The sequence below is a fragment of the Salmo salar genome, chromosome ssa20 (genome assembly GCF_905237065.1).
Source record: "Salmo salar chromosome ssa20, Ssal_v3.1, whole genome shotgun sequence".
Taxonomy (NCBI): Eukaryota; Metazoa; Chordata; class Actinopteri; order Salmoniformes; family Salmonidae; genus Salmo; species Salmo salar.
Genome location: NC_059461.1, coordinates 76729773 through 76755704, shown reverse-complemented (window position 1 = coordinate 76755704; position 25932 = coordinate 76729773). Strand labels below are relative to the sequence as shown.

The window sequence follows — 25932 nt, the reverse complement described above, 5'->3', positions numbered from 1 at the left end:
ACCCTACTACAAACACACAACAACAAACAAACCACCCTACCAGAAACACATTATCCTACTATAAACACATCACCTTACTGGAAAAACACCACCTTACTGGAAACACCCTACCCTACTACAAACACAAAACAACAAACATACCACCCTACTAGAAACACACTACCCTACTAGAAACACACTACCCTACTACAAACACACAACAACAAACAAACCACCCTACCAGAAACACATTATCCTACTATAAACACATCACCTTACTGGAAACACACTACCCTACTAGAAACACACTACCCTACTACAAACACACAACAACAAACACATCACCCTACCAGAAACACATTATGCTACTAGAAACACACCACCTTAATGGAAAAACACCACCTTACTGGAAACACCCTACCCTACTACAAACACAAAACAACAAACATACCACCCTACTAGAAACACACTACCCTACTAGAAACACACTACCCTACTACAAACACAAAACAACAAACACACCACCCTACTAGAAACACACCACCCTACTAGAAACACACTACCCTACTAGAAACACACTACCCTACTAGAAACACACTACCCTACTAGAAACAGACTACCCTACTCGAAACACACTACCCTACTACAAACACACAACAAACACACCACCCTACTAGAAACACACTACCCTACTAGAAACACCCTACCCTACTACAAACACACAACAAACACACCACCCTACTACAAACACACTAAAATACTAGAAACACCCTATCCTACTACAAACATACAACAAGAAACACACCACCCTAATAGAAACACACTACCCTACCAGAAACAGACTGCCCAACTAGAAACACACTACCCTTCTAGAAACACACTACCCTTCTAGAAACACACTACACTTCTAGAAACACACTACCCTACTACAAACACACAACAAACACACCACCCTACTAGAAACACACTACCCTACTAGAAACACCCTACCCTACTACAAACACACAACAAACACACCACCCTACTACAAACACACTAAAATACTAGAAACACCCTATCCTACTACAAACATACAACAAGAAACACACCACCCTAATAGAAACACACTACCCTACCAGAAACAGACTGCCCAACTAGAAACACACTACCCTTCTAGAAACACACTACCCTTCTAGAAACACACTACACTTCTAGAAACACACTACCCTACTAGAAACATACTACCCTACTAGAAACACACTACAACAAACACACCACCCTACTAGAAACACACTACCCTACTAGAAACAAACTACCCTACTCAAAACACACTACCTTACTACAAACACACAACAAACACACCACCCTACTAGAAACACACTACCCTACTAAAAACACAATACCCTACTACAAACACACTACCCTACTGGAAACATACTACCCTACTAGAAACACACTACCCTACTAGAAATGCACTACCTTACTAGAAACACACTACCCTACTAGAAACACCCTACTAGAAACACACTACCCTACTAGAAATGCACTACCTTACTAGAAACACACTACCCTACTAGAAACACCCTACTAGAAACATACTATCCTACTAGAAATGCACTACCTTACTAGAAACACACTACCCTACTAGAAACACCCTACTAGAAACACACTACCCTACTAGAAACATCCTACTAGAGGCACGCTACCCTAATAGAAACACACTACTAGAAATACACTAGCCTAAAAGAAACACCCTACTAGAAACACACTACTAGAAACACACTACCCTACTAGAAACACCCTACTAGAAACACACTACCCTACTAGAAACATCCTACTAGAAGGCACGCTACCCTAATAGAAACACACTACTAGAAATACACTAGCCTAAAAGAAACACCCTACTAGAAACACACTACTAGAAACACACTACCCTACTAGAAACATCCTACTAGAGGCACGCTACCCTAATAGAAACACACTACTAGAAATACACTAGCCTAAAAGAAACACCCTACTAGAAACACACTACTAGAAATACACTACCCTACTAGAAACACCCTACTAGAAACACCCTACCCTACTAGAAACATCCTACTAGAAACACCCTACCCTACTAGAAACATCCTACTAGAGGCACGCTACCCTAATAGAAACACCCTACTAGAAACACCCTACTAGAAACACCTTACAAGAAACACACTACACTACTGGAAACACACTACCCTACTAGAAACACACTACCCTAGTAGAAACACCCTACAAGAAACACCCTACTCAAAACACCCTACTTGAAACAACCTACTAGAAACACCCTACTAGAAACACACTACCCTACTAGAAACACCCTACTAGAAACATTCTACTAGAAACACACTACCCTACTAGAAACACACTACCCAACTAGAAACACACTACCCTACTAGAAACACCCTACTAGAAACACAGTACCCTACTAGAAACACCCTACTAGAAACACACTACCCTAGTGGAAACACCCTACTAGAAACACACTACCCTACTAGAAACACACTACCCTACTAGAAATACCCTACCCTACTATTTTCACACTACCCTACTAGAAATGCACTACCTTACTATTTTCACACTACCCTACTAGAAATGCACTACCTTACTAGAAACACACTACCCTACTAGCAACACACTACCTTACTAGAAACACCCTACTAGAAACACACTACCCTACTAGAAACACACTACCCTAGTGGAAACACCCTACTAGAAACACACTACCCTACTAGCAACACACTACCCTACTAGAAACACCCTACTAGAAACACACTACCCTACTAGAAACATCTTACTAGAGACACGCTACCCTACTAGAAACACACTACTAGAAACACACTACCCTACTAGAAACATCTTACTAGAGGCACGCTACCCTAATAGAAACACACTACTAGAAATACACTAGCCTAAAAGAAACACCCTACTAGAAACACACTACTAGAAATACACTACCCTATTAGAAACACCCTACTAGAAACACCCTACTAGAAACACCTTACAAGAAACACACTACCCTACTGGAAACACACTACTAGAGACACCCTACTAGAAACACACTACCCTACTAGAAACACCCTACTAGAAACACACTACCCTACTAGAAACACCCTACTAGAAACACACTACTAGAAACACACTACCCTACTAGAAACACCCTACTAGAAACACACTACCCTACTAGAAACATCCTACTAGAAGGCACGCTACCCTAATAGAAACACACTACTAGAAATACACTAGCCTAAAAGAAACACCCTACTAGAAACACCCTACTAGAAACACACTACCCTACTAGAAACATCCTACTAGAGGCACGCTACCCTAATAGAAACACACTACTAGAAATACACTAGCCTAAAAGAAACACCCTACTAGAAACACACTACTAGAAATACACTACCCTACTAGAAACACCCTACTAGAAACACCCTACCCTACTAGAAACATCCTACTAGAGGCACGCTACCCTAATAGAAACACCCTACTAGAAACACCCTACTAGAAACACCTTACAAGAAACACACTACACTACTGGAAACACACTACCCTACTAGAAACACACTACCCTAGTAGAAACACCCTACAAGAAACACCCTACTCAAAACACCCTACTTGAAACAACCTACTAGAAACACCCTACTAGAAACACACTACCCTACTAGAAACACCCTACTAGAAACATTCTACTAGAAACACACTACCCTACTAGAAACACACTACCCAACTAGAAACACACTACCCTACTAGAAACACCCTACTAGAAACACAGTACCCTACTAGAAACACCCTACTAGAAACACACTACCCTAGTGGAAACACCCTACTAGAAACACACTACCCTACTAGAAACACACTACCCTACTAGAAATACCCTACCCTACTAGAAACACAATACCATACTAGAAACACACTACCCTACTGGAAACCTACTACCCCACTAGAAACACACTACCCTACTATTTTCACACTACCCTACTAGAAATGCACTACCTTACTATTTTCACACTACCCTACTAGAAATGCACTACCTTACTAGAAACACACTACCCTACTAGCAACACACTACCCTACTAGCAACACACTACCCTACTAGAAACACACTACCCTAGTGGAAACACACTACCCTAGTGGAAACACCCTACTAGAAACACACTACCCTACTAGCAACACACTACCCTACTAGAAACACCCTACTAGAAACACACTACCCTACTAGAAACATCTTACTAGAGACACGCTACCCTACTAGAAACACACTACCCTACTAGAAACATCTTACTAGAGGCACGCTACCCTAATAGAAACACACTACTAGAAATACACTAGCCTAAAAGAAACACCCTACTAGAAACACACTACTAGAAATACACTACCCTATTAGAAACACCCTACTAGAAACACCCTACTAGAAACACCTTACAAGAAACACACTACCCTACTGGAAACACACTACTAGAGACACCCTACTAGAAACACACTACCCTACTAGAAACACCCTACTAGAAAGACACTACCCTACTAGAAACACCCTACTAGAAACACACTACCCTACTAGAAACACCCTACTAGAAACACACTACCCTACTGGAAACACACTACTAGAGACACCCTACTAGAAACACACTACCCTACTAGAAACACCCTACTAGAAACACACTACCCTACTAGAAACACCCTACTAGAAACACACTACCCTACTAGAAACACCCTACTAGAAACACCCTACCCTACTAGAAACACCCTACTAGAAACACCCTACTAGAAACACCCTACTAGAAACACCCTACCCTACTAGAAACACCCTACTAGAAACACCCTACTAGAAACACACTACCCTACTAGAAACACCCTACTAGAAACACCCTACTAGAAACACACTACCCTACTAGAAACACACTTCTAGAAACACACTACCCTACTGGAAACACACTACCCTAGTGGTAACACCCTACTAGAAACACACTAGCATATTGGTAACACCCTACTAGAAACACACTACCCTAGTGGAAACACCCTACTAGAAACACACTACCCTACTGGAAACATACTACCCTACTAGAAACACACTACCCCAGTAGAAACACCCTACTAGAAACACACTACCCTACTAGAAACACACTACCCTACTAGAAACACATTACCCTACTGGAAACATACTACCCTACTAGAAACACATTACCCTAGTAGAAACACCCTACTAGAAACACACTACCCTACTGGAAACACACTACCCTACTGGAAACACCCTTCTCTACTAGAAACAGACTCACACACTCTCCCTCTCTCACATACACACACACAAACACACACACACAGACTCACTCAGCCACGTACACACACACACACACACACACACACACACACACACACACACACACACACACACACAAACACACTCAGCCACGTACACACACACACACACACACACACACACACACACACACACACACACACACACACACACACACACACACACACACACACACACACAACGACTCACTCAGCCACGTACACACACACACACACACACACACACACACACACACACACACACACACACACACACACACACACACACACACACACACATACATACACACACATACACACATCCTGTGCATTTGACCTTCTTGCAGATGCTGGCAGCAGGCTTTTCTTCCCCAATATCACTCAAGCTTTTGACTCAGGCATTTGATCTCAGATGCAACACTTTTCTCCTCCGCCATGCTGAATAGGGGTTTTGACCCTGTGCGTGTATGTTCAAGTGTGTGTGTGTTTGTGTGTGTGCTTTATCTGTTCAAGTGAAAATTCCATTCTGGTCCATGCAGAACTTGGCATACACATCTCATGAGGAGTGAGAGAGGCTCTCAACTAAAGCATTTAACCATTGCCACTAAACATCTGCCCTTATTTTGGATCTTAATTTGATCACCCTGTTGCAGGAGAACTATGCAGGATATTTAAAATGTGTAGTGTATTTGAGGTTTAAATAGGCTTCTGAAGTTTGTAATTTCCACTTATTAAAGATCTATCAATTTTATTTATTTTTATTTTTATTTATTTAACTAGGCAAGTCAGTTAAGAACAAATTCTTATTTACAATGACGACCTACCCCGGACAAACCCGGATGACGCTGAGCTAATTGTGCGCCGCCCTATGGGACTCCCAATCACGGCCGGATGTGATACAGCCTGGATCAATCCCTTCCATTAACAACAATAATTCACATTTCCTGTTGCTGCAGGATTATTTTCCTACTGTAGCAAACTGGCTCAAATGAAGATCTTATTGGGACAGATCTACTAAGAGTCTGCACCTGAAGAGTTTCTTTCCAAAATACTACACGTATATACATTTTCAGAAATGTTGGTAAATTAGCTTTATTGTTTAAAGAACTTATGAAAGAGATTATTGTGTTTCACTACCTAATCATGGCATGGGATTGTTCAATGACAAACATGTATTTGTTTGAAATCTATCACTTGATGGTTTCATTTCAGAGAGACAAATAACCATGTTTTTTATGCAAAATGCTATGTATCTGTCACCCCTGCTCCCGCTAACCCCTCCCTGGTGCTCAAAGGTGCCGGGCTCCACAGCATTACACACTCCTGCCACCATCATTACGCAAAACTGCCTTCTCCCTGTCACGCGCATCAGCGATAATTCCACTCACCTGGACTCAATCACCTGTTTATTACCTCACCTATATTGGTCAGTTCCCCATCTCTGTTCCCCGCTGCTGCATTCATTGTCGAATGTCGTTGCTTTGCCCGTGTGCTCACGCTGTGCCTGTCTTGTTTCATGTTTGTTCCTTATTAAATGTTGACTCCCCGTACCTGCTTCTCATCTCTGGTGTCGGTCCTTACAGTATCACCTCACTCTCAGAGAAATAAGTAGTACTACTAGGTTTTAAACAGTCAAATGTAACAAATATATTATTTTTTTATAAATAACTGTACAAATGATACATTTGTGACATCAATATCCCTATATACAGTGCATTCGGAAAGTATTCAGACCCCCCTTGACTTTTTCCACATTTTGTTACGTTACAGCCTTATTCTAAAATTGATTTAAAAAAAATCCTCATCAATCTACACCCATACCTCACAATGACAAAGTTTTGGTGCCTTATTGGTACCTTATTTAGTATCCTTTGTTATGAGACTCACATTGAGCTCAGGTGCATCCTGTTTCCATTGATATTCCTTGAAATGTTTCTACAACTTGATTGGAGTCCACCTGTGGAAAATTCAATTGATTGGACATGATTTGGAAAGGCACACACCTGTCTAAATTACGTCCCACATTTGACAGTGCATGTCAGAGCAAAAACCAAGCCATGAGGTCGAAGGAATTGTCCAAAAAGCTCAGAGACAGGATCGTGTCGAGGCACAGATCTGGGGAAGGGTACCAAGAATTGTCTGCAGCATTGAAGGTCCCCAACACAGGGGCCTCCATTCTTAAATGGAAGAAGTTTGGAACTACCAAGACTCTTTCTAGAGCTGGCCGCCCGGCCAAACTGAGAAATCGGGGAAGAAGGGCCTTGGTCAGGGAGGTGACCAAGAACCCGATGGTCACACTGATTGAGTGCCAGAGTTCTTCTGTGGAGATAGGAGAACCTTCCAGAAGGATAACCATCTCTGTAGCACTCCACCAATCAGGCCTTTATGGTAGGGTGGCCAGAAGGAAGCCACTCCTCAGTAAAAGGCACATGACAGCCCGCTTGGAGTTTGCCAAAAGGCACCTAAAGACTCTCAGACCATGAGAAACAAGATTCTCTGGTCTGATGAAACCAAGATTGAACTCTTTGGCCTGAATGGCAAACGTCACATCTGGAGGAAACCTGGCACCATCCCTACAGTGAGGCATGGTGTAAAATGTTTACGTTTGACATTTTAGTCATTTAGCACAGGGGTTCCCAAACCTTTTCACTCAGGACCCCATTCTAGCATTGGGGAACGTCCCGCGCCACGTCTATTTGTATGGGCACAAGCACTGTTCATGACACAAACTGATCACAAACCTCTTTAATTACTTGTTACTTTTAATTCTTATTCTTATCCGTATTTTTATAAACTAGAGGTCGACTGATTAATTGGCATGGCCGATTAATTAGGGCTGATTTTAAGTTTCATAGCAATCGGTAATCGGCATTTTTGGATGCCGATTATGGCCGATTACATTGCATTCCACGAGGAAGGAGGCTGACCACCTGTTACGCGAGTGCAGCAAGGAGCCAAGGTAAGTTGCTAGCTAGCATTAAACATATTTTATAAAAAACAATCAATCTTCACATAATCACTACACATGGTTGATGATATTACTAGGTTAACTAGCTTGTCCTGCATTGCATATAATCAATGCGGTGCCTGTTAATTTATCATCAAATCACAGCCTACTTCGCCAAACGGATGATGATTTAACAAAAACACAATCGTTGCACAAATGTACCTAACCATAAACATCAATGCCTTTCTTAAAATCAATACACAGAAGTATATATTTTTAAACCTGCATATTTAGTTAAAAGAAATTCATGTTTGCAGGCAATATTAACTAGGGAAATTGTGTCAGTTCTCTTGTGTTCATTGCCCGCAGAGTCAGGGTATATGCAACAGTTTGGGCCGCCTGGCTTGTTGCAAACTAATTAGCCGGAATTTTACATAATTATGACATAACATTGAAGGTTGTGCAGTGTAACAACAATATTTAGACTTAGGGTTGCCACACATTTGATAAAATACGTAACGGTTCTGTATTTCACTGTAAGAATAAACGTTTTGTTTTTCGAAATGATAGGATTTAACCATATTAATGACCAAAGGCTCGTATTTCTGTGTTTACTATATCATAATTAAGTCTATGATTTGAGATTTGATAGAGCAGTCTGACTGAGCGATGGCAGGCAGCAGCAGGCTCGAAAGCATTCATTCAAACTTTACTGCGTGTGCCAGCAGCTCTTAGCAATGCTTGATTCACTGCACAGTTTATGACTTCAAGTCTATCAACTCCTGAGATTAGGCTGGCAATACTAAAGTGCCTATTACAACATCCAATAGTCAAAGGAATATGAAATAGAAATGGTATAGAGAGAAATTGTCGTGTTATAATATAGACGTGTTATAATTCCTATAATAACTACAACCTAAAACTTCTTAACTGGGAATATTGAAGAACTGCGAATATTGAACCACCAGCTTTTATATGTTCTGAGCAAGGAACTTAAACGTTAGCTTTTAGATGGCACATATTGCACTTTTACTTTCTTCTCCAACATTGGGGTTTTTGTATTATTTAAACCAAATTGAGCATGTTTCATTATTTATTTTTGACTAAATAGATTTTATTTATGTATTATATTAAGTTAAAATAAAAGTGTTCATTTAGTATTGTTGTAATTGTCATTATTACAAATAAAAAAAAAATTGGCTGATTAATCGGTATCGGCTTTTTTTTGGCCCTCCAATAACTGGTATCGGTATTGAAAAATCATAATCGGTCGACTTCTATTTTAAACTGCATTGTTGGTTAGGGGCTCGTACTGTAAGTAAGCATTTCACTATAAGGTCTACACCTGTTGTATTCGGTGCATGTGACTAATACAATTTGATTTGATTTGTTGGTGGAGAGAACATTTTGCAGGTTTAAAGCATATTTCCTGCAATTCTAGAAGTTTTGTCATGCGGTGGAGAGAAAATGTTGCAGTTTTAAAGAAAATTTCCTTGCAATTATATACATTTTGCCATGTCTATTGTATATTCATGAGATATTTGAGTGACTCAAACACTACAACAAAACCTATGGGCTAAAAATCCAAGCTAAAAAACGTTAGCTGCATGGGCTAGTTGATCTGGACATTTCTGACAAGCTATAAATAGCTCTCTAAGGTATGCACTGACCGACATGTCAAGAGGAACACTGATCAAATCAAAAGTTATTCGTCACATGTGCAGAATACAACAAGTGTAGACCTTACCGTGAAATGCTTACTGACAAGCCCTTATCCAACAGTGCAGCTCAAGAAGAGTTAAGAAAATATTAACCAAATAAACTAAAGTAAAAAATAATAAAAAGTAACACAATAACATAACAATAACGAGGCTATATGCAGGGGGTACCGATACCGAGTCAGTGTGCGGGGGTACAGGTTAGAGGTAATTTGTACATGTAGGTAGGGGTGAAGTGACTATGCATAGATAATGAACAGCGAGTAGCAGCAGTGCACAAAACAAATGGGGGGGGGTCAATGTAATAGTCCGGGGGCCATTTGATTAAATGTTCAGCAGTCTTATGTCTTGGGGTAGAAGCTGTTAAGAAGCCTTTTGGTCCTAGACTTGGCGCTCCGGTACCGCTTGCCGTGCGGTTGCAGAGAAAACAGTCTATGACTTGGGTGACTGGAGTCTCGGACAATTTTAGAGGCTTTCCTCTGACACCGCCTATTACATAGGTCCTGGATTGCAGGAAGCTTGGCCCCAGTGATGTACTGGGCCATACGCACTACTCTCTGTAGCGCTTTGCAGTCAGATGCCGAGCAGTTGACATACCAAGCAGTGATGCAACCGGTCAGGATGCTCTCGATGGTGCAGCTGTAGAACTTTTATAGGATCTGGGGACCATTGCCAATTCTTTATAGTCTCCTGAGGGGGAAAAGGTTTTGTCGTGCCCTCTTCACAACTGTCTTGGTGTGTTTGGACCATGATAGATCGTTGGTGATGTGGACACCAAGGAACTTGAAACTCTCGACCCACTCCACTACAGCCCCATTGATGTTAATGGGGGCCTATTCGGCCTGCCTTTTCTGTAGTCCACGATCAGCTTTTTTGTCTTGCTCACATTGAGGGAGAGGTTGTTTTCCTGGCACCACACTGACAGTTCTCTGACCTCCTCCCTACTGTCTCATTGTTGTCGGTGATCAGGCCTACCACTGTTGTGTCTTCAGCAAACTTTATGATGGTGTTGGAGTCGTGTTTGGCCATGCAGTCGTGGGTGAACTGGGAGTACAGGAGGGGACTAAGCACACACCCCTGAGGGGCCCCAGTGTTGAGGATCAGTGTGGCAGATGTGTTGTTGCCTACCCTTAACACCTGGGGGCGGCCCGTCAGGAAGTCCAGGATCCAGTTGCAGAGGGCGGTGTTTAGTCCCAGGGTCCTTAGCTTAGTGATGAGCTTCGTGGGCACTATGGTGTTGAACGCTGAGCTGTAGTCAATGAACAGCATTCTCACATAGGTGTTCCTTTTCTCCAGGTGGGAAAGGGCAGTGTGGAATGCGATTGAGATTGCACAATCTGTGGATCTGTTGGGGCAGTATGTGAATTGGAGTGTGTCTAGGGTATCTGGGAGGATGCTGTTGATGTGAGCCATGACCAGCCTTTCAAAGCACTTCATGGCTACCGATGTGAGTGCTATGGGTCGGTAATCATTTAGGCAGGTTACCTTCGCTTCCTTGGGCACAGGGACTATGATGGTCTGCTTGAAACATGTAGGTATTACAAACTCTGTCAGGGGGAGGTTGAAAATGTCAGTGAAGACACTTGCCAGTTGGTACGTCCTGGTAATCCATCAGGCCCCGCGGCTTTGTGAATCTTGACCTGTCTAAAGGTCTTGCTCACATCGGCTACCGAGAGCGTTATCACAGTCATCCAGAACAGCTGGTGCTCTTGTGCATGCTTCAGTGTTGCTTGCCTTGAAGCGAGCATAAAATGCATTTAGCTCATCTGGTAGGCTCGCGTTACTGGGCAGCTCGCGTCTGGGTTTCCCTTTGTAGTTCGTAATAGTTTTCAAGCCCTGCCACATCCGACGAGCGTTGAAATTGGTGGAGTAGGATTCAATCTTAATCCTGTATTCACACTTTGCTTGTTTGATGGTTCGTCTGAGGGCATAGCGGGATTTCTTATAGCCGTACGGATTAGTGTCCTGCTCCTTGAAAGCGGCAGCTTGATGCAGATGTTGCCTGTAATCCATGGCTTCTGGTTGCGATATGTACGTACGGTCACTGATGATGCACTACCCAATTTCGAAATTGCACTGTGCATTCTACTACTACAACTTTCAAGAGTAGGTTCCAGACTGAGTTCCTTAAAAAAAAAAAAATACACCCTGCCAACCAGTTTGGGAACCACAGATTTAGCAGATGCTCTTATCCAGAGCGAATTACAGTGAGTGCATTCATCTTAAGATACCTAGGTGTGACGACTACATATCACAGTCAAATAAACAGTATACTAACATTCCATTCCAGCTAAACAATGGAAAATATGATATGTGGTGTTTGAAGAAAAAAATTATCATTTTAATACACACCTAAAATATATGAATTTATGAACAGGAATATATATGAACAGGAATATTTTACACACCCATGAAGGTAACCACAAGTAATTTACTTGTGAAAAAACACAAATGTGGGCCTCCTGAGTGGTGCAGCGGTCTAAGGCACTGCATTGCCATGCTTGAGGCATCACTAAATACCCGAGTTCGATCTCAGGCTGTGTCGTGACCGGGTTAGGGGAGGGTTTGGCCGGGGAGCTTTACTTGGTTCATCGCGCTCTAGCGACTCCTTGTGGCGGGCCAGGTGCCTGCAACCTGACTTCAGTTGAACTGTGTTTCATCCGACACATTGATGCGGGCGGGTCATGACTCAACCCTCGCCTCTCCCGAGCCCATTGGGGAGTTACAGCAATGAAACAAGATTGAAATGGGTGATTGAAACAAGATTGAAATTGCAAATATATTTTTTTTTTTCAAACAATAGTTGATTGTTTGAGAAATTGAAATTATTAGATTTTTTATGTTTTGAATTTCCCGCCTTGCTAGCAATCCCGTCAGTGGGATTAGGTTACCCAGGTTACCCCAAGAGGGTAACCTGGATATCATAAGGTGAATGCACCAATTTGTAAGTCGCTCTGGATAAGAGCGTCTGCTAAATGACGTAAATGTAAATGTTATTAAAGAGTTTTGGAAATAAACTCTTCACCTGTTCTTTCCACAGAAAGTTAAGCATAGAAGATCAAACAAAAGTCTAGGAGAAGGAATAATATATTTATGATAAAATCTCTGTTTTATCCCCTATTGAAGAAACAACAGCAGGTTCTTTGTACAGGCCTAGCTGCAACATTGTAAGCTAACACATTCCATGCTAACAGGCTACGTGCTAACTTTGATCTATAAACCCCTGCTAAATCTGATCGTATGTACAGTACAAATCATATCAATATAAAGCTCTGCACCATACCTATGAAACAAATGTGAGCCATTAACATTTAGGTTCATCTCTGTAGATATCAATAAGACTACACAGCATGGGACAATAAAATCATAATCATTCTCCGTCTGTTTATTCCTCATTGATCTGGCGTGGCATCTGCGTAAATGAATATGGATTTCTATGACCGGTCTAAATCACACCACTGTTTACTGTTTGGAGAGTTGGCATGGAGAAGAACTAAGACTTAACTGGTTTGCACTGCTGCACCGTTTTAAGTCTGTAGATAAACTATATGTGGAATGGAGTGAGGGAATGGCTAGCAGACCGACGGACAGACAGACAGCCAAGGATAGGACAGATAAGTAGGAAGATGGGGATGGCTAGCAGACAGACGGACAGACAGGCAGAGGACAAATAGGTAGGAAGATGGCCGAAGATGTTCGCTTTCTCTCACAGTGCAGCGTTATTAGACTATACAGGGAGGTGGGAGAAGAGATGTTACAAATATCAAATATCATAAAACATGGAGGCTTCGTTACGTTGAGCATTTAATGGATGTAATGTGTCCGTTGATCTGTTTCCTCATCACATATTCTCCCCGTCACAGACCTTATCTGAAGTATACTGCAGTGTGGCAAAAATAACCAACTTGCATCAAAACATACGCCAGCATTTTACTGAGAAACAATCAATACAGCAAGAGCAGAATATCTTTTAAAAAGAGTTTGTCACCAGACACACGCACGCATGCACGCACGCACACACACACACATACACACTCCCCACAGAGGCTCATGACTCAGGACTCTGGCAGCAGCAACACCATTTACCTCCAATCTGCCACCCTTAGTCAAGATACGGCACTCCAATCAGCTCATAATGGAACCCAACACACAACCTCCATTTCCTGCTCCACTCCTCGTACTGACTCAATTACACTAGACCTGCCTCTCTAATGCACACTCTACTGAGACCAGGAAGTCAGAGAGGGAGGTATGAAGAGAAAGGGATAGAGAGAGATCAACAGAGAGTGAGAGAAAAAGACAGACAGATAGAGAGAGAGAGAGAGAGAGAGAGAGAGAGAGAGAGAGAGAGAGAGAGGAGGAAGAGAAAGAGAGAGAGAGCAGATTGGGACAGGGGCCTTCTCTCTGTCAGGGTTCTAAAGGTTTGGCTCCAGTCCGCCACAATGGGAGAGAGACACTGAGAGATGTACTGTATTTTCATTAAACATCTGACAGTGCATTCATGTCAGACAGCCAAACACATGCATAGAAATGTGTCGGGGACACACACACACACACACACACACACACACACACACACACACACACACACACACACACACACACACACACACACACACACACACTGTCTCTTACCTCTAAAACATGCTCAGCCTGTTGCTCCCTGTCCAGTTTCCTGGACGTGGTAGTGATGACACCTGTGAACACAGAGACGAACACATCAGAGAGAAGAACTAACAAACACAGACAGGAACATCAAATGTATTTATGAAGCCCTTTTTACATCAGCATATGTCAAAGTGCTATACAGAAGCCCAGCCTAAAACCCTAAAGCAATGCAAACGTAGAAGCACAGTGGCTAGGAAAAACTCCCTAGAAAGGCAGAAACCTAGGAAGAAACCTAGAGAGAAGCCAGGCTCTGAGGAGTGGCCAGTCCTCTTCTGGCTGTGCCGGGTGTAGATTATAAGAGTGCGTGGCCCTTAAGGCCAGATTGTTCTTCACGATGTTCAAACATTCATAGATTACCAGCAGGGTCAAATAAAAATCCCAGTGGTTGTAGCAACAGGTCAGCACCTCAGGAGTAAGTTTTCTTAACTGTAGCTACACTACCGTTCAAAAGTTTGGGGTCACTTAGAAATGTCCTTGTTTTTGAAAGAAAAGCAATTTTTTGGTCCATTAAAATAACATAAAATCGATCATAAATACAGTGTAGACATTGTTAATGTTGTAAATGACTAAATTGCCAAGAAACTGAAGATCTCGTACAACGCTGTGTACTACTCCCCTCACAGAACAGCGCAAAATGGCTCTAACCAGAATAGAAATAGGAGTGGGAGGCCCCGGTGCACAACTGAGCAAGAAGACAAGTATATTAGAGTCTCAACGTCAACAGTGAAGAGGTGACTCCGGGATGCTGGTCTTCTAGGCAGAGTTGAAAAGAAAAAGCCATATATCTCAGACTCACTAAATAAAATAAAAGATTAAGATGGGCAAAAGAACACAGACACTGGACAGAGGATGGCCAGCATCCCGGAGTCAGCTCTTCACTGTTGAAGTTGAGACTGGTGTTTTGCGGGTACTATTTAATGAAGCTACCAGTTGAGGACTTGTGAGGCGTCTGTTTCTCAAACTAGACACTTTAATGTATTTGTCCTCTTGCTCAGTTGTGCACCGGGGCCTCCCACTCCTCATTTCTATTCTGGTTAGAGCCAGTTTGCGCTGTTCTGTGAAGGGAGAAGTACACAGCATTGTACGAGATCTTCAGTTTCATGGAAATTTATCGCATGGAATAGCTTTCATTTCTCAGAACAAGAATAGACTGATGAGTTTGAGAAGAAAGTTCTTTGTTTCTGGCCATTTTGAGCCTGTAATCGAACCCACAAATGCTTATGCTCCAGATACTCAACTAGTCTAAAGAAGGCCAGTTTTATTGCTTCTTTAATCAGAACAACAGGTTACAGCTGTGCTAACATAATTGCAAAAGGGTTTTCTAATGATCAATTAGCCTTTTAAAATTATAAATTGGATTAGCTAACACAACGTGCCATTGGAACACAGGAGTGATGGTTGCTGATAATGGACCTCTGTACGCCTATGTAGATATTCCATAAAACATCTGCCATTTCCAGCTACAATAGTAATTTACAACATTAACAATGTCTACACTGTATTTCTGATCAATTTGATGTTATTTTAATGGACAAAAAATGAGCTTTTCTTTCAAAAACAAGGACATTTCTAAGTGACCCAAAACTTTTGAATGGTAGTGTAGATGCAAAACATATAAACAGCATCATGAATGTGTGGTCAAAAACAGCTTCAATAAGGCAACTAATGTCACATTTAATTAGTCAGATCTACTTGTGATATTCCTACATTACCCTCATTAGCTCACAGGATACACATGCACACACACACAAAAGTACACACACGTACACACCGTGACTCCCACCGCCTAACAAAATGAGCATTGTGACAAGGTAATTACTGTGGGTTAGCATGGCTGTCCTACAGGAGGCTGTCTGAGGCTAATTACTGACACTAGTCTCTACTGCCCCTAATTGTTTTGTTACTTAATGTAATTACAGCAGAACAGAGAGAGAGAGCGAGAGAGAGGAATAAGAGAGAGAGAGAAGGAATAAGAGCGAGAGAGAAGGAATAAGAGCGAGAGAAGGAGAAGGAATAAGAGTGAGAGAGAGAAGGAATAACAGCGAGAGAAGGAGAAGGAATAACAGCGAGAGAAGGAGAAGGAATAAGAGCGAGAGAAGGAGAAGGAATAAGAGCGAGAGAGAAGGAATAAGAGAGAGAGAGAAGGAATAACAGTGAGAGAAGGAGAAGGAATAAGAGCGAGAGAAGGAGAAGGAATAAGAGAGAGAGAGAAGGAATAACAGCGAGAGAAGGAGAAGGAATAAGAGCGAGAGAAGGAGAAGGAATAAGAGAGAGAGAGAAGGAATAACAGCGAGAGAAGGAGAAGGAATAAGAGCGAGAGAAGGAGAAGGAATAAGAGCGAGAGAAGGAGAAGGAATAAGAGCGAGAGAAGGAGAAGGAATAACAGCAAGAGAAGGAGAAGGAATAAGAGCGAGAGAAGGAGAAGGAATAAGAGCGAGAGAAGGAGAAGGAATAAGAGAGAGAGAGAAGGAGAAGGAATAAGAGCGAGAGAAGGAGAAGGAATAAGAGCGAGAGAGAAGGAATAAGAGCGAGAGAGAGAATGAATAAGAGAGAGAGAGAGAAGGAATAAGAGCGAGAGAGAGAAGGAATAAGAGCGAGAGAGAAAGAGAGAAGGAATAAGAGAGAGAGAGAAGGAATAAGAGAGAGAGAGGGCGAAGGACAAGGAATGGGAAAGAGAGAAACTGGAGGGAGAGGAGACTGTCAGGAGAGAGACAGTGTGACAGTGTGACAATGTGCCTCGTCACATGGGACATTTCCCTCCATTACTTCTCACATGAATGGAAACATATGCTACCTTGCTAAAGTTCAGTCAGTTTGAAAGAGACCTCAGGGGTGAGCAAGAATAGCCACTTCTTCATTTACTGGTCACGCTTCTGTACACCCCCTCTTCTCCTCCTCCCTTCTTCCTCCCATCACGTCTCACAGATCAATACAGCGTTTTAGGCCCTTGCAAGGTTTTCTGACAATGTCAAGAGTTTGCTCGGTGAGAAAACAAAACAGTGGTGAGAAATTGAGCTTCTGGGGAGAGCGAGCTAAACCTGGAGTGACACATGCACGCCTTATATAATCTCCCTGATGGAAAATAGGAGCACAACTGAGATACAATGGTTCCACCTGGAGAATTGAGGATTGTCACACCCACACACACCCACACACACCCACACACACACCCACACACACCCACACACACACCCACACCAACACACACCCACACAGGTTTTGTTCTTCTATCCTCGTGGGGACCTAAAATTGATTTCAAAATCAACATCCTATTTTCCCTAACCCTAAACCTACCCCTAACCCCAACTCCTAACCCTTACCCTTAACCTAACCACTAACCCCTTACCTTAACTATAATTGCAACCCTAAACCTAACCCTTAACTTAAAATAGCCCCCCATATTCTCTCTTTCATTATTAATGATTGGATAAACAGTAGGTGATGGGTTGTGTTCTAAGTGATGACAGTTAGAGGCAGGAGGTTTTTCTGGGCAGGCGATCGATGAGGGCAATCAACCCTGAAGGACCCCAGTGACCCAGAACTGAGCCGGACGGGTCCTGATCGACCCTCTCAATGGTGAGTCTGTCACTCTGTACACAACCTTTAAACACACACACACACACCAATATACTGTATCCGTTTTTGTTTACTTTCGTTCTAACTGGTGGGCTCAGAATAAAGAGAAGTTTATCAAATAAACTGGACTAGATTCATTCAGTCAATGTGTGTTTTTGTCTGGTTTCTTTGTGGCCTGCTATAATACACACACTGACACACACAGTCACACACAGTCTCAGGAGGAAGGCCTTTTGAGGAAAACACTCTAATGACTGAAGACTTGGGTAAACTTCTTATCATATGAAGAGAGAGGCATACAATAGAACACACACACACACACACACACACACACACACACACACACACACACACACACACACACACACACACACACACACACACACACACACACACACACACACACCACAACCTGTGATGCTGAGGGGGACAATGACAGCGAAGCCTGAACTCATTAGTCTAGAACTGGGCTTTAAAACAGAGAAAACAAGCTGACAAAATACTAACAATCAGAGAGGGTGGGGGGAGACAGAGCGAGCGAGAGAGGGGGAATGCAGAAAGTGATAGAGACGGAGAGCGACAGAGATATACAGAGAGAAAGAGAGAGAGATCGGGGTGGGGTGCCGGAATGGAGGGAGTGAGAAAGGAGGGATAGAGAGAGAGATAGAAAGGAGGGACAGAGAGGGAGTGAGAGAGTAAAGGAAAGAAACAGAGAGTACAACATAAGTGAATGGATGAGGGAGAGAGAAAGACAGACAACGAGAAGGAAGCAGAGTGAGAGAGAGATTGAGAGAGCACAATTAAGAGGAGAGAGAGAGAGAAATAGATAGAGAAAGAGAGAGAGAACATTGTAAATACAACCTATATTGATGTTGATTTATTTTCCCTTTTGTACTTTAATTATTATTACAACACTGTCTATAGACATAATATGACATTTGAAATGTTATTTTGGAGCTTTTGTGAGTTTAATGTACATTTTGGATTGTTTATTTCACTTTTGTTCATTATCTATTTCACTTGCTTTGGCAATGTAAACATATATTTCCCGTGCCAATAAAGCCTTAAAATTGAATTGAAATTGAATTGAATTGAATTGAGAGAGAGAGAGAGAGAGAGAGAGAGAGGCAGAGGAAAAGAAAGAGAGGAAGAGAGAGAGAGAGCAGAGCGGATTGGCCTCTCTCTTGGCCTCTCTCAGAGCGGATTGGCCACTCTCTCTCAGGGTTCCAAAGGTTCCAAAATTGGCAGATCAAAGCAAAACATCAAAATGCAGCCACTCGTGATCCTTTTTGCAACAGGGCCCAGCTCTTTGCACTCAAGATCTATAGCACAGCAAAAATCCTACATTATCACAAAGTATAGGAAAAGCTTTAAACCCCATAAAATATTAGGATCCATAAAACCAAAGGAAGTGGAGCATAGCATCAGGCTAGATGACCTGTGTAGCTTCTGCTATAGAAAGCTGTTTTCCATGTCAACGTATACAGCACAAAGCTGCTCCTCATTTTAGACCTGGCTAATTCTCAGCAATGGAAGCTTCTACTCTGATAAAAGAACACACGTTTCATTCATACAGGCTCTACTACTGAAATGTAATGTTCATTTCATTATGCATGTGTGTGTGTGTGTGTGTGTGTGTGTGTGTGTGTGTGTGTGTGTGTGTGTGTGTGTGTGTGTGTGTGTGTGTGTGTGTGTGTGTGTGTGTCACAGGAAGGCCAAAAAGATCATCAAGGACATCAACCACCTGAACCACGGCTTGTTTGCCCCGCTATCATCCAGAAGGCAAGGTCAGTACAGGTGCATCAAAGCTGGGACCGAGAAGGTGTTTTTCAGTCTCTATCTCAAGCCATCAGACTGTTAAATAGCCATCATTAACCAGGTACCACCCGGTTACTCAACCCTGCACCTTAGAGGCTGCTGCCCTATATACATAGACATGGAATCACTGGTCACTTTAATAATGGAACACAAGTCACTTTTATAATGTTTACATAGTGTTTTACTCATTTCATATGTACAGTACCAGTCAAAAGTTTGGACACACCTACTCATTCAAGGATTTTTCTTTATTTTTAATATTTTCTACATTGTAGAATAATAGTGAAGACAAGGTAGGGGTGGTATACAGACGATAGCCCTATTTGGTAAAAGACCAAGTCCATAATGAACAACTAATTTGTTTTTCAACAGGACAATGACCCAACACACCACCAGGCTGTGTAAGGGCTATTTGACCAATAATTAGATTGATGGAGTTGGACCGCAGAGTGATGGAAAAGCAGCCAACATGTGCTCAGCATATGTGGGAACTCCCTTAAGACTGTTGGAAAAGCATTCCAGGTGAAGCTGGTTGAGAGAATGCCAAGAGTGTGCAAAGCTGTCATCAAGGCAAAGGGTGGCTACTTTGAAGAATCTCAAATATAAAATATATTTTGATTTGTTTAACACTTTTTTGGTTACTACGTTATTCCGTATGTGTTATTTCATAAAGAAAAACCCTTGAATAAATAGGTGTCCAAACTTTTGACTGGAACTGCATATACTGTATTTTAGTCAATGCCACTCCGACATTGCTCGTCCTAATATTTATATTTCTTAATTCCATTATTTTACTTTTAGATTTGTGTGTATTGTTGTGAATTGTTAGATACTACAGCACTGTTGGAGCTAGGAACACAAGCATTTAGCTACACCCTCAATAACATCTGCTAAATATGTTGATGTGACCAATAACATTTGATTTGATTTGTTTATGTGTACTGTGCTCCAAGTCCAACACGCTGGGCAGCAACACTCAATACAACCAAAGCTGGCAATATGAACAGAGAGAGTTTGAATGCTAGGACAAACAATGCCAAATCTAAAAACGCTATTGATGAAATGTGACAGGAAGGCTTTACGCTACATTAGCCCTTGGACAGTAATGCTAACGCAGATGTGCTAACCATTCCATAGAGAATGACTGGCAAGCCTTCGGTCTAGTTAGCGCTCGGCTATTAGCGTTAACTCTTGCAGCATCTGGAAGTATATTGAAAAACAGCACTCACAGACGTCTGTCCAGACACACTTTGACTAGAAATATCTCAGACATCATACAAGATCGTTGAGGTTCAAAACATACCAGACACAAACTACAAACATATTCAGTATACAGATAATCAGATGCAAACACACACACACACACACACACACACACACACACATTAGGGGTAGCAGGTAGCCTAGTGGTTAGAGCGTTGGGCCAGTAACTGAAAGGTTGCTGGATCGAATCCCCGAGCTGACAAGGTAAAAATCTGTCATTCTGCCCCTGAACAAGGCAGTTAACCTACTGTTCCCCTGTAGGCTGCCATTGTAAATAAGAATTTGTTCTTAACTGACTTGCCTCATAAATAAAGGTTAAAATAAAAAAGGGGTTTAAACAAGCATCCTTAATAATCCCTCACTGAAAAACTATGTATTTTAGTTTTTTTCCCCCCAACAAAATTTAAATTACAGTACAGTTATCACCAAAAAATATAATTTTCCATTGTATAGCTTAACTATAGGCTGTAAAGGCCTGGGGAAAGTTGTGTAATTGAAATAAAACCAGAGAGGAAGAGGAACTTTAATCTACTTTGGTGAATTTGCGAGGCATGCAAGCAAGACAAGACATTACGAGATTCAGATGAAGTCACAGTTCTTTCTGCCTGCCCCCTCCTCCTGTCTCTCCCTCCTGTCTCTCCCTCCTGTCTCTCCCTCCTGTCTCTCCCTCCTGTCTCTCCCTGCTGGCTCGCCTGGGTCGTATTCATTACGCCGATTCTGTTGCAAAACATCTTGGAATGGAAGCAAAAGAAAAGAGATAGGGAGTACCCTTCATTTTAGTTGCAAACTGTTTGGAATAATGATTACACCCCTGCTCTTTCTCTTCGCTAATGATGCGAGTGTGTGTTCAGTCTTCGGTCTGCTGCGTGTAGAATATCCTACCTTATTCATTGATGATAGGCCCTGCTTTACTGAAGTTGTGAGACATTGCACGCAAAGAAATTGCGAGATACAGCATTCCATTGCGATAGATAGGCCTAGTGCACAGTTCTGAATCTGTCTGCCTGGTAGCCGACCTGCCTGTACTGTGTCCCTCCCCTCTCTCTCCGTCCTCGCTACAAAAGATGCAAGTGTTTGTGTTCTCGGAAGTATGGCAACTAATCAGTCTCATCCTTTCCAAAAATACAGAATCTTAGGAGTTGATTCCTAGCAGAATAAAATCTTGATACTCAGAAATGGAAATTGACATCAGGAGTCGACGTGCAAGCAGTCAAGGTATCAATTATTTTGGAGTTGAATCTCCACCACTATGTCATCGTTGTTAACAATTGAAAAATGGCAGAAAAGGCAAGCGACAGCAGTGAAGTCCTGTAGGGCAATACATTGAGAAGTTAAAGCTATGTATGGTGGAATTTAGGTACAGTAATGGTAGTGCATGTGCCATACTTTACCATCTGAAAGAGATGCACTGTGAGAGCCAAACCATTGCTAAGCAGCTGCACTGTGAATTCACCTTTTAATGGAAAAGTACATTTTTCTAAATGTTTAAACATTAAGACAAATGTTCCATTTGTCACATCCTTACTTCTCCCACATTACTCAGAGTAAAGACAGACACGCTCAACAAAGACATCATAAACACACTTCCACGCTAGAGACGCAACCCAGAAGCCAACAAAATGCAAAGTAGCTGGTGATAAATCTTTATATATTTCAACATTGGATGTGGCATGGCGATTGAGACTGGCTGGGTTAGGGAACAGCTGCAAGCTAGCTTGAATTTGCATTTTAATTAGAACGAGGCATAATTAAAGGCAATTAGCTGAAATAACAATAATAGCAGCAATCACTGCACAGAGCCATGTAGCAAAGAGCTAATGACTGACACTAACACTAACAGGACAGGCCTACTGCAGACTGACTCAGCCACTAATGACTGACACTAACGCTAACAGGACAGGCCTACTGCAGACTGACTCAGCCACTAATGACTGACGCTAACTCTAACAGGACAGGCCTACTGCAGACTGACTCAGCCACTAATGACTGACGCTAACTCTAACAGGACAGGCCTACTGCAGACTGACTCAGCCACTAATGACTGACGCTAACTCTAACAGGACAGGCCTACTGCAGACTGACTCAGCCACTAATGACTGACGCTAACACTAACAGGACAGGCCTACTGCAGACTGACTCAGCCACTAATGACTGACACTAACACTAACAGGACAGGCCTACTGCAGACTGACTCAGCCACTAATGACTGACACTAACACTAACAGGACAGGCCTACTGCAGACTGACTCAGCCACTAATGACTGACGCTAACTCTAACAGGACAGGCCTACTGCAGACTGACTCAGCCACTAATGACTGACGCTAACTCTAACAGGACAGGCCTACTGCAGACTGACTCAGCCACTAATGACTGACACTAACGCTAACAGGACAGGCCTAGAGCAGACTGACTCAGCCACTAATGACTGACACTAACTCTAACAGGACAGGCCTACTGCAGACTGACTCAGCCACTAATGACTGACACTAACGTTAACAGGACAAGCCTAAAGCAGACTGACTCAGCCACTAATGACTGACACTAACTCTAACAGGACAGGCCTACTGCAGACTGACTCAGCCACTAATGACTGACACTAACACTAACAGGACAGGCCTACAGCAGACTGACTCAGCCACTAATGACTGACACTAACGCTAACAGGACAGGCCTACAGCAGACTGACTCAGCCACTAATGACTGACACTAATGCTAACAGGACAGGCCTACTGCAGACTGACTCAGCCACTAATGACTGACACTAACGCTAACAGGACAGGCCTACTGCAGACTGACTCAGCCACTAATGACTGACACTAATGCTAACAGGACAGGCCTACAGCAGACTGACTCAGCCACTAATGACTGATGATAACGCTAACAGGTCAGGCCTACTGCAGACTGACTCAGCCACTAATGACTGACGCTAACGCTAACAGGACAGGCCTACTGCAGACTGACTCAGCCACTAATGACTGACACTAATGCTAACAGGACAGGTCTACTGCAGACTGACTCAGCCTCTAATGACTGACACTAACGCTAACAGGACAGGCCTACTGCAGACTGACTCAGCCACTAATGACTGACACTAACACTAACAAGACAGGCCTACAGCAGACTGACTCAGCCACTAATGACTGACACTAACTCTAACAGGACAGGCCTACAGCACACTGACTCAGCCACTAATGACTGACACTAACACTAACAGGACAGGCCTACAGCAGACTGACTCACCCACTAATTACTGACACTAACACTAACAGGACAGGACTACAGCAGACTGACTCAGCCACTATTGACTGACACTAAAACTAACAGGACAGGCCTACAGCAGACTGACTCAGCCACTAATGACTGACACTAACACTAACAGGACAGGCCTACAGCAGACTGACTCAGCCACTAATGACTGACGCTAACGCTAACAGGACAGGTCTACAGCAGACTGACTCAGCCAATAATGACTGACACTAACGCAATCAGGACAGGCCTACAGCAGACTGACTCAGCCACTAATGACTGACACTAACACTAACAGGACAGGCCTACAGCAGACTGACAGCCACTAATGACTGACACTAATGCTAACAGGACAGGCCTACAGCAGACTGACCCAGCCACTCATGACTGACACTAACGCTAACAGGACAGGCCTACAGCAGACTGACCCAGCCACTCATGACTGACACTAACGCTAACAGGACAGGCCTACAGCAGACTGACTCAGCCACTAATGACTGACGATAACGCTAACAGGACAGGCCTACGGCAGACTGACTCAGCCACTAATGACTGACACTAACGCTAACAGGACAGGCCTACTGCAGACTGACTCAGCCACAAATGATTGACGCTAACACTAACAGGACAGGCCTACTGCAGACTGACTCAGCCACCAATGACTGACACTAACTCTAACAGGACAGGCCTACAGCAGACTGACTCAGCCACTAATGACTGACACTAATGCTAACAGGACAGGCCTACTGCAGACTGACACAGCCACTAATGACTGACACTAATGCTAACAGGATACGCCTACAGCAGACTGACTCAGCCACTAATGACTGACACTAACACTAACAGGACAGGCCTACGGCAGACTGACTCAGCCACTAATGACTGACGCTAATGGTAAGAGGACAGGCCTACCGCAGACTGACTCAGCCACTAATGACTGACCCTAACACTAACAGGACAGGCCTACTGCAGACTGACTCAGCCACTAATGACTGATGCTAGTACTAACAGGACAGGCCTACAGCAGACTGACTCAGCCACTAATGACTGGCACTAACGCTAACAGGACAGGCCTACAGCAGACTGACTCAGCGACTAATGACTGACACTAATGCTAACAGGACAGGTCTACAGCAGACTGACTCAGCGACTAATGACTGACACTAATGCTAACAGGACAGGCCTACAGCAGACTGACTCAGCCACTAATGACTGACACTAATGCTAACAAGACAGGTGTACTGCAGACTGACTCAGACAATAATGACTGACACTAACGCTAACAGGACAGGCCTACAGCAGACTGACTCAGCCACTAATGACTGACACTAATGCTAACAGGACAGGCCTACTGCAGACTGACTCAGCCACTAATGACTGACACTAACGCTAACAGGACAGGCCTACGGCAGACT

At 42.9% G+C, this 25932-nt stretch overlaps 1 protein-coding gene across 10 annotated transcripts in view; it reads right to left on the bottom strand.

Annotated features, from left to right (window-relative positions):
* Positions 1 to 25932, bottom strand: part of LOC106581345 (protocadherin Fat 3) — a 485897-nt gene that overhangs the window by 221098 nt on the left and 238867 nt on the right. For all 10 annotated transcript variants that reach the window (XM_045703948.1, XM_045703947.1, XM_045703950.1 and 7 more), the window contains one exon: positions 14581 to 14642. In XM_045703948.1, coding sequence (XP_045559904.1) covers positions 14581 to 14642 — 62 coding nt within the window. The remainder of the gene's footprint in view (positions 1 to 14580; positions 14643 to 25932) is intronic.